The sequence below is a fragment of the Orbicella faveolata genome, unplaced genomic scaffold, assembly GCF_042242905.1.
Source record: "Orbicella faveolata isolate gen_17 unplaced genomic scaffold, um_ofav_v1 contig_27, whole genome shotgun sequence".
NCBI lineage: Eukaryota > Metazoa > Cnidaria > Anthozoa > Scleractinia > Merulinidae > Orbicella > Orbicella faveolata.
In genome coordinates this window covers 3,455,804-3,467,057 of record NW_028301555.1, presented here as the reverse complement: position 1 = coordinate 3,467,057, position 11,254 = coordinate 3,455,804, and the positions used below count along the sequence as shown (strand labels likewise).

The following is an 11,254-nucleotide window of genomic DNA, read 5'->3' as shown; positions in this document are numbered from 1 at the left end:
TTTTTAACAAAACCGGAACATAAATGAACTTATGAAATGTCATGTCAAAACTACTTTGTTCTGATTGTGGCAATGCTTCGTGCAAGGGTTCTCGCAATAAATTTCCAAGACGTATTCATTATTCTGTAGCTGAGGGCGATTTCTATAACTTGGTTCTAGTAACTTCCTTCAATAGAAACGTTCGACACATCGATGTCGCTTTCTTAGTTTTGTGCTCGAACACCAGTTTTCGTGCAAGTTGCTTTGCATCAAAATTTGAAGGCACGCAATTGCGTTCGTAATAATTAGCTGCTCAACAGAAACGGACACAGCTCTCTTAAAAACTCCGGCCAATAGCTATTCTTATGCTAAATAGCGTTGGAGTATTTCACTTTACTTTATACTATAGGATATAAATATAAGTCCTCGGGACAAAGGAGTTTTATACCCGGTGTAGAGCAAATAATGTTTGTGAGCAAATATCAGGATGAAAATATCTTAATGGCTTTAGAAAGCGTATAACAAAAATAATGCAGTTTTACAATTAATTAGGGTAAATATATTTTTTTAAAATCATCAAAGCCGTTTTAAAAATAGAAGTACTCCGTTATGTCTGTTGTAGAAAATTTCACAACGTAACAATTGTAATACAGATATTAATCTAATTGTGTCTGTTTTTTTTTTTTGCTATAGATTTTCAGAGGAAGTCTAAATTTGCAGCCTTTATTTCTTCAGAACTCAAATAGTTTTTGGCAAGTGTTTCAGAGAAATTGCAGCTTTGTCGTTGAAGTTTCCGCTTTTTTCCTGCAGGTTTGAGAAAATCTGCGTCTCTTGTCCACGGAGACAACTTAAAAACCAATGTTGGTAAATAAGTTGAACGAAACAGTACTCTAAGGTGGCAGGTGATTTTTTCACAACTAACAGCGCGGTAACAAATCCTATGTCACGGAATATAAAAACTGATGTAAACTATATTGCCTTTTAGGTTACTGCAAACAAAATATATGGCACGTTGGACTGGAAGTAATTGTGAAATCAAAAACCCAAACATCATTTCTGCCATTGTTTTTAAAAGTAATTATTCATTGCTTCTTTCTCCTGTGAACAACATCAAATTGAAATTTTTGTGTATCGCGCTTTTGTTGGCGAAGAAAACTTTGGTTTATCGGAATCAAATTTACTTGTTAATATTACTAACTAAAACGATGTATGTGGATGCGAATTTTAGCCCAAATCGATCAAAGAAAGATCATTTTGAACTGAACTTAGCAGAAAGTCAAGTTGTAATTTTAGCAAAAACAGCAGGCCACCCTTCGAACGAAAAAAAATGTCAATATACAACAATTTTGCGATACATTACTAGATCCAGCGAGGTATAAACTATAAAATATACAAGGAAACTGCCCGACTAAACTTTCAACAAATAAATATTTGCTTCACTCACCTTTCTTAGACTTTTTTATAGCAGAAGCACCTCACCAGGAAATGATAAATGCAAAGGCCTGCGCTTGACAGTTCAGTCAGATTATTCGAGTTCATTTCGTATGTCGGCTTAGCTGACCGTGAATTCAAAAAGCTTGAAAATTTTTACTAAAAAATCGCTTTGCTTATCCTTTATAAGCGAGGATCATTTCAGTTAGATGACAACATACACGGGGTGCCGGGTATTCACGACGCAAGATGACAGAAAATCTGTGTTTTTACTATACTTTCCCATAGCAACCCAACTGATATCACGTTGAGGCGAAATATAAATTGTTTCGAATAACTGATATAGTAAGAAATGATTTTTGTAACTGATTTTTTTGTTTTTTCATTTCAGGGAAATACTGATAATTATTATTCTGATGTTTCAGCTTTATCGGAGTATTTGATTATTTTAAGCTTGCCGACTACTAGGTGAATCATGATATTTCATAATAACTGTAATGGAAGCATACATAGTTGCTTTCCGTGTGCAACTTGACAGATTTTCTACTTGTGCGTTATCCCTTGGAGGTCCATTTCGTATTTTGTCAACGATATATAAGATGATATCACATTTATTCAAGTACGGTCTAGACTGTTACAACCGTGAGAGCAGGGGCGGATCCAGGAATTTCTGAAAGGGGGGCTTGTACACTATTGTAGTAACCTTTAACGCCAATGGTGTGGAAGGCGAGTTACGGCCCCGTACACTGCGCGAAAAGCCAAATATTCGGGCCCGAATTCGCTCGAATACGGATCGGCGCACGCCGCGTATGCCGCAATGTTCTGACGTATTCGATTGCGGCTGACTCGAAATACACCTGGAATATTCTATAGGAATCCGGCCTGTTTTTCCGTATTCAAATTTAATACTCGTGAATGACTCGAAGTGTTCGATAAATCATACGGGCCATGTTTTGGTAGATTAATGTTGCATTAGATGTTCTTCGAAGATATAGCGATCATTTATGACTCGAACATTTTCGAATACTCTCAGTCGTTCGAGAGTTTGCGACCGGAACACGAGATGTACGACGCCACTTCTGACGTGAACGTCTTCGAATACTAATGAATACGTCAAGTATGCTCCAATTTTCGAGAATCGCACGCTATGAATACGAAAGTCATGTCACATTTTTCACAACCAAAGATATCTTGCGTCGCCAAGAACGGGTTTTATGCAGGTAATATACGCTACCGCGTAGTTCAGTCAGACAACACGCGTGTGTTTCGAAGCGTGCGACTAGAACACGAGACTCATGCGAAGTATGAAACGTGTTCATGTTTGAATACTGAGGCAGATGTGACGTTTTAAGGTATTCGAAACGACACACTTCAAGTGTTCTGTGGTGTTCGACTGGAACACGGGACTCACGCGAAGTATGAAACGTATTCATGTTTGAATACTGAGGCAGATGTGACGTTTTAAGGTATTCGAAACGACACACTTCAAGTGTTCTGTGGTGTTCGACTGGGACACGAGACTCACGCGAAGTATGAAACGTGTTCATGTTTGAATACTGAGGCATACGTGAGATTTTAAGGTATTCTGAACGACACACTTCAAGTGTTCTGTGGTGTTCGACTGGGACACGAGACTCATGCGAAGCATGAAACGTGTTCATGTTTGAATACTGAGGCATACGTGAAGTTTTAAGGTATCCTAAACGACACACTTCAATTCATGTCTCCTGTTCGACTGGAACACGTGATCGAATACTGACGCCAACGTGAAGTACTGAGGACCCTTACCAAAGCTTGTATATCCCCCAAACTGTGTTCAAACTGCCATGTGTAACTGACACACTTTTTAATTCCTTTGGATTCCTAACAAAACCCACCCAAAAGAAAGAAAATTACCAGGACAATATTTATTGATTGATTGATTGATTGATTGATTTATTTAATATGTATGTTATTCCAACAAAAGTGAACAACTGCCGTTATGACATCTTCATTTCATTTAAAATTTTATACTTTATTTATAAATAATAAAACTTATATTGTTACTTGTTCGTGTATGTTTATTTTCACCGAACTATGGAAGAATTTACATTGCCAAGACCCTATGTTATGAAAAAGTATAAGGAACCATCTGAGAAGCAAAACCTAAAAAAACATAACATTTTGTATGCATTTACTTTATATCTAGATGCTGCTTTGTTACGAAAAAGCATAACCATCTGAGAAGCAAAGTCTTTAAAAAACACTAGAACATTTTTTTTTGCAAACTTTACAACTAGATGCTGCTGTGTTATGAAAGGGGAAAATGAAGCATTTGAGAAGCAAAGTCTGAAAACCACTCTTCTATAACATTTTGCATACAACTTTCTAACTAGATGCTGCTATACTATGAAAAAGCAGAAGGAATCATCTGAGAAGCAGTCTAAAAAACACTTACATTTTGTATGCAAACTTTAGAACTAGATGCTGCTATGTTACGAAAGAGAATTAAGGATGAATTAATGAATTGCTACTTTGCATATTTAACATCATTATTATTTGGTTCAACAATTGGAACCCTCTTAACATTACCATATACCTTTAGAAGTGTCTCACACAAAAGGGATGTAGTGCATCCGATTTAATCTGTAGACACTGTATGTAAACCCCATATCAAATTAAAACTTATAGAGCTGGCTATCAAACTATACCAAGGACTTTCAAATAAAATGAATCGCCAAATTTTTCTAGACATTTTAGTGCTGGCGTCCAAACCATTATTATTATTATTATCACATTTTGAAAGCTACATGTACAAGTCAAAGTGAACTTTGTTTCTTGTTAATTTAATTTGTTTCTCAGTTTCTGGACACAAAACACTAAAAAAATTGCCTGCGTGTTACCATATTCAATCGCAGTAAAAAGTTACAGAACATTTCCAAACCAGGATTAAAGAATGGTGGAGTGATCATTCAAAAATCACTCTCAGAGAAAAAATATTTCAAAATAAAAATTAACAGACATGGATGATAAACTAGCTACTGTCCAAAATTTGAGGCAGACTCACTTTGACTTAGCTTTCAAAAAGTGATTTGGATGCTCGCATAGAGAAACCCTGAAAAATTTGACAATTCATTTTATTTCAAAATTCTTGGTGTACATGTAGATGTATGTGTAGATTGATAGCCAGCTTTATTGGCTTTAATTAGACATGCTAAATGGTGTGGGTGCAAAACACTCTGAAATATATAGGGTAACCTAAGACAAAGAGCTGAAAATTCAAACTGAGACCTGAGATCAACACTAAGTGTCGACAGAATTGATGACCAAAAGGTTTTATCACATTTGGAAAGCTACGCTGTAAGCACCTGGGTTTCTACTGCATGCAAAAACATACTTAAGATGCCTTTGAGAGAAGAGAGAGTTGTGTTGCACATTAATCAAGTTTACAGTGCAAACAAAGTATGAAAGGATGTGAGGGCCAGAGTTTGTGGGCTTAAAAACATTCAAAACGATTCAAGCAACAATGTTCAAGGTTACTGAATGATTATGTTTCACTTTGCACTGAAAAAGGTAGGCAAGCTCTAGAAGCCTTTAATTTTTTGCTAGATATGGTGCAAACTTTTTATGCGTTAATTAATCCAATCAAAATTTGACTATCAAATTCAACATTGTTCTGAATTTTCAGCACTTAACCTGAAATGAGTGGCTAATAGCCAATAGCCACTCTGAACAAACAGAATGAACTGATTAGATAACTTCATGTAGACATGCAAACAAATTCCTCCTTAGGCTAATAACCTAAATGAGTAATAAAACTCAATTTTCAATATTTACCTTTGGAAGGAATATGGTTAGTACAGTGGAACCTCGACTTAATGAACCTCTATATGATGAGGTCCTCAGTATAACGAATGATTTTTATGGCCCCAGTAATAGTAGACTATACGGAAAAGAACCTTGATACAACGAAACCCTGTTATAGTGAACATGCTTTGCCAATTCCTTAGCACTTCATTATATCAAAGTTCCACTGTAGTTTGACATTACTATAGCAAATTGTCTTGAAATTTGTAGTAGTCATCGATGAAACAGGGTTTACATGTACCTTAATATAATGTATATATAAAATAACAGATGACGAGCTGATCAAATGTAGATTTGACTTGACATTTTATTACTATTTAGTTTCGTACAACACAACTTGTCTGCAGTACTCATCAGATAAAATTGCCAAATGGGAATTTACATCATTACACTAATTTGAATACACAGGCAACCATCGGAAATGTGATAGCTAAAATAAGCGAATGCTTTTACAAAACAAAGGAAAGTTGGAAATTACGAATAAACTCTGTTATTATTGAAATACAAGAGAAGATGTAAAATTTAAAATTTAACAGTTAACATTTTTTAGGAGAAATTTGTTTGCATGTCTACATGAAGTTATCTAATCGGTTCATTCTGTTTGTTCAGAGAGGCTAACTCAGGTTTATAAATAATAAAGTACTTCTCCCAGAGGCGTAGGTTACATCGATTTGAAGTGGGGTTATATTGGGCAGCCTCCAAGTGACTTTGACAATAAATCAAAGTTCAAAGTCACTTGAAAGATTTTAAAGCAAGCTGCCCCATATAACCCCACTTCAAATCGATGTAACCCATGCCTCTGTGAGAAGTACCTTTGTAAACCTGAGTTAGCCTCTCTGAATAAATGGAATGAACTGATAACTTCATGTAGACGCGCAAACAAATTCTTCCTGAAAAAATGCTTAATCTTAACTTTTAAAGCTTCTGTTGTTCCACAATAGTAACAGCGTTTATCTATAATTTCCAACTTTTTTTTTTTGTAAAAGCATTCACTTATTGTAGCTATCATATTTCCAATGGTTGCATGTGTATTTCAAATCAGTGTAATGATGTAAATTCGCATTTGGCAATTTTATCTCATGAGTGCTGCACACAAATTGTGTACTACAAACTAAATAGTAATAAAATGTCAACTGAAGTCAGATCTACAGTTGCTCAGTTCATCATCTGTTATAATCACGCTGTAGTTTACTACTGAGCACTCTGAAAACAGATCTGCAAATCACCTTGTTTATATGTAAAATATATAGAGACTGACTGGTGAAATGCTAAAATTTGCTTGCCAATATAATTTTTCAAAAGCTCTTACAAAAATAAATCTTAAAAATTCTCCATGGCCCCCTAAATAGTCAAAAATACATACATGTATCTTGTAAGCCAGAGTTCTTCCTCACAGGTTCTCCTTTTTTTTTTTTCTTCAAGTAAGGATGTCAGGGATTATACATACATGTAAGGCATTACCAATTTTACTTCATCCTATGATTAAAATACAATACGCATAAAAGGTTAGTTAAGTTTATGTGTACATCCATACTGGGAAACCTCAAATCAACCTTGCAGTACTAAGGAAAATATCATAATAAATCAATCAGTAAATTTTACACAGTAGTTTGATTTAATGGTTTAATTCAATATCATTCCCATTGCTGTCCCTTTTGAAATCAAGGTTACATTAACTTCCAATGTATAGCTTCTGCTTGATAAAGAAACATTTACAACCAGAGGCAATTCCATACATCTTAAGCAAACTTTACAACTGAAGTTTACCCTGGAAACTTAAGCTTAACTCACTCGTACGTACAAGACAACCCGGGAAGACAACAATGGCTTACGTTTTACCTGTTGTTGTTGACTCGTACCTCCGTATGTATCGATGTTTTCACCGGCTGTATGCCACCAAAAACTGCTTGAAATCGTGCACAGAGAAGAAGTGAAGGTAAACTGAATTTTGTCCGCCAAAGTAGAGTTTTTAAACAGTGAAAAAGGACCAAGAGATCGATGCAAGCTTCAACATTTCACACCTTTCAAAAAGAACGCCAAAAGATGGCGCGAGAACCGAGAGAACATGGTATCTAATGTGGAAAACCGCTGATCCGTGCTTGTTGAAGGTCGGACACTCAGAATGCTGATGTATGTCGTTTCTCTCATTTCGTTACAAGTCGCTTCGAAACACATTTAACGTCAATTTCGTTTCAAAAGTAACCTCGAGGAAAAAATCTGATTAAAGTGTTTTCGTCGTCGCAATACGTTTTGCGATTTCTTGTTCAAACGTAATGCAATGTTGATATGATGGCAGGGAGTCGACTGAGGAAGCTATTGGGCCGTTATTTAGGAGTTCCGTTTCCCTGCGGGCTCCGGAGATAAACTCATCCCACAGAGAAAAGATATTTTTCTGAAGGCCTCGGGACTTTCTCCGCTGAATACACCAAAACTTCTCCGAAACGAGCTTGATTCCTCTTACTAACCAAACTTTGCGCAGCTTTACGTGTCTCTAGTCAGTTTAACTTTGCGGAACTTTACGTATCCCGTAGTGTCCAATTTGTGGTTTCGTGCTGTGCAGCACTTAACCACCTCAGACGAGACGGGTCACACAAAGAGAAATCGCTTTGTAGTGATTATCCCGAAAGCGTCGGTCAAAACCGAATGACGGGAATTCGAAGTTACAACAAAGTGTGTAAATTTCTTGACTCAAGCGAAACACATGCGCTGCGCCGACAACATGAACCAAAAAAGTACAATTGTTCTGGTCAACGAACGAATATACGGTCGTGCTCCTCCCGTATGCCCATATTCGATAAGAATTTTCCAGGTCCACGTCACGGTTGTACACGCCATGAATACTCTAGAATTCTATAGCTTTGGCGTCAAGATCACGTATTCGAGGATAAACGTATACACGCGCAGATCGCACATACTTTGAATTCATAGTCTAAATTTTGTTTCCAGGAGAATGCTATGCACCCGAACTGTTACCTTCTTTTATAAAGTTCTTTTTACAAAGGGTTCGCCATCATACTCTAGGAGTACGACAGATGTGTGGTATATTTTAACGAAAATCCTCGAACGATTATGAACGGAGCGTATTCCACCACATTCGACACGAATATTCCAGGTGTACGTCACGTGTTGTGTGCGGCTTGAATACTCTAGGATTCTATTGCGTCACAATCACATATTCGAGTCTAGAATACTCTAGAATATTTTGGCTTTCACGCAGTGGTACCTCTGGCACGAGCTCTTAAGGGGTCCGGAGCCATGCCCCTCCCCCAAAAAAGTAATGTTTCCGATTTTTCCCTCTAAAACGCCTTTTGCAGCATTCCCGAGACTTCAAAAGAGTTGTGAAGGCATGATATATAATCTGGAATTTATCTTATTTCTCAGCCAGGAACCCAAAAATAATAATGCATGATTGAAAGGGACAGCAGTATCATCAATAGTTATTTGTCGTTTCTCTGCATACCTCATTAATCAAACAACGTAGCCTGAAATAGTCTTCTAGGATGAGCTTTTGCAAAGGCCTCGCATATCTCGTCTACCTCGAATCTCTCAGGATAATGCATAGCAATAACAGCGAGATCTGAAAAGCGCTCTTCAGACATCGTTGATCTGGTGCAGGTTTTGATCCGTTTCATGAGCGAAAAGGACCGCTCAGCTTCCGCACTACTGATTGGTAGGGTGCACGCAATGCGCAGAAGACGATGGATGTTTGGAAAAGCATCCTCGTCACACGCGCCAAGTGCTAATAGAAGATTGCTTGGAAGTTCCTTCTCTGCTGACTGCCACATCGTTTGCCATCTTCGCAGCTCATTCCCAAGGGATTTGGGAAATGGAAGGTCATTCTCCCAGAACAGCATGCCTTCTGTTGCTTCAGATAGCTCCAGGGTGTTTGTAACTATGATTGAGGGTACTAGATAAAGCAAGTGACGGGCGTGGCGATCCTCGTCACAAAATCGGTCTTGCATTTGACTGATCAGGGAATCAAGAAGGGGAATAGCCATAGATTTTTTGTAATGATGAATTGGACTAGAACTGGGAATGTTTGAGCGATTCCTCTGTATGCTTGTCTTTCTGGGAATAGCTTCAACGATTCCCAGTTTCTCAGCAAGGTCTAATATTTCTTTGTTCTGAACCACGAACTCACCTGATTTCTTTGTATAAAAATCTGTTATTTTCTTCATTTTCCGTCCAACGTTGAACACACCTCAACAATACTCAAGCATTCGCTTGGTCCCAATCCCACTCGTTTACGTTTGAATGAATTTCACCTGTACATGTCGCTTGTTATATCTGATCCTGTCTGATGACGCGATCCTGATACGACTTTCTTGCAAGTAATATCCTCCACAGCAGTCGCGAAATGTACATTATCTTTTCAAAACTTGAAAAGCAGTCGAATGGTGGAAGTGAAACAACTTTGTAAAAAACAATTTTATTCTATTATTTGTAGGAAGAATCAAACAAAATAACAAAAAAAAAAGCTGCTCAAAGGGGGGGTTGGAACCCCCTCAACCCCTCCCCTGGATCCGCCTCTGGAGAGTATTGCATTATGAGTACTTCTGATAAAGGGGTTTCTTTTCATCAAAACTATTAATTTATGGCTGTCCTTATCAGCAGCTAAAAGAAATTACACGGAGAAAAAAGTGTGTACTTCAGTTTGCAGCATGAAGTTGCAGCGTCAACGGAAAAAACTATTGCAAAGAAACAAACAAATAATTAAACAAAATTAATAACAGTGGAAATATTGTACAGTCACATTTCTGCAGAAACTCTACATTTATGTCGATTCCCAAAATGGCAAGATCCTTTGTACATTAATTATTGTTCTGAAAACTAATTAACAAATAAAGAAGCCCCGACTGTGCTCTGTTCTGTTGTAAAGCACGCAGGAAGCGGTAGAGCACGAAAGAAGTGTAGGGGAAAACACGAGACGTAGTCGAGTGTTTTTCCCTACTTCTTGAGTGTTCTACCGCTTCCTAAGTGCTTTACAACAGAACAGACACAGTCGAGGCTTCTTTATTTGTTTTATGATAAAGAATCAGATAATTTCCCCACGCATTCGGCTGAATTTTCAAACCAAACTTTATTTTCCAAACGAGCAAAAGTCGCGTCAGCCGTGCACTGTCCTCTGATAAAGCACGCTAAAATAAGCCAATCACAATCCTTGTTAGAATTGTTCAAATAATTTGATTGGCTAACGAAGCGACAGCTGTCAATCACAAACTGGACTTCAGCTAAGCTTTCAGTTTCGAGAAGTTTGAGCGGCTCTCGAGCGAAGACCTATGCCTTCAAAGTTCGCTTTTAAGTTAATTTTTAAATACGGATCTCAAGGCAGGTAAAGGTTTATAGTCCAGAGGAATCCGGCCGTATTGTGGCCCATGAAAACGAGCACTTTTCCAGTGGAAATTACGAAACGCGGAGCTCAAAGCACGTGGATGTAAATGCGAAATGCCGGGTTGAATTTGAAAGGAGCTACAGTTATTTACGGCTTGTAGCCGCATGCAGCAAGATTGCCCGAACTAGCGTAAAAGTTAGAAAGACTTAACGGCTCCCACTGGTTCTACTTCGAACACAGAAGAGAATATCAGAGCAAGTTTTGCACTGACCACTCGTCGGTTTACTTCGCTGAGATGACCGGAGAACGAGCGTTACTACACTGCATGTAAGTGTTGTTTGAGCAAATGAGCATTTTTAATTGTAAATTTACAAAAATAAAGCTTCTCATCATAAACAGAGACAGTTCAATTGTTTTCTGTCGTTGTTTTACTTCTTAGTATAATTTCTGCCTTCGTAACAAAATTAATGTCTTTATTGAAGCACTGCTTAGGTTGAGAATTTGTGAATTTCGCTACAGCTGTACATGTTTTGTCGGCGGGAATCTAGCAAAACTTGTTATTTTAGTACAGTTTTAACATTACTGTTGCTAACAATGGTCTCTGTGAGCCATATTTACTGCAGAAAAATAGCTCGCTTCCAGTGCGTTTGTCTGAGTCACAGGGGA

General features: G+C 37.6%; 1 protein-coding gene and 1 long non-coding RNA gene across 2 annotated transcripts; both read right to left on the bottom strand.

The window, feature by feature from the left end:
• Window positions 1–5,938: 5,938 nt before the first annotated feature.
• LOC149107179 (uncharacterized) lies at window positions 5,939–7,303 on the bottom strand. Its single transcript, XR_016209325.1, has 2 exons — window positions 7,096–7,303; window positions 5,939–6,732 (listed from the first exon to the last, which is right to left on the bottom strand). It is a non-coding gene; the product is annotated as an uncharacterized LOC149107179 (long non-coding RNA).
• Window positions 7,304–8,562: 1,259 nt separating this feature from the next.
• On the bottom strand, window positions 8,563–9,617 carry LOC149107178 (52 kDa repressor of the inhibitor of the protein kinase-like). The gene has a single exon (XM_089296553.1). The coding sequence runs from the start codon at window positions 9,432–9,434 to the stop codon at window positions 8,721–8,723; it is 714 nt and encodes a 237-aa protein (XP_089152679.1). The 5' UTR covers window positions 9,435–9,617; the 3' UTR covers window positions 8,563–8,720.
• Between the last annotated feature and the right edge of the window lie 1,637 nt (window positions 9,618–11,254).

Coding starts and splice junctions, on each gene's coding strand:
- LOC149107178 (XM_089296553.1), bottom strand. CDS start 9,434: ATGAAGAAAATAACAGATTTTTATACAAAGAAATCAGGTGAGTTCGTG.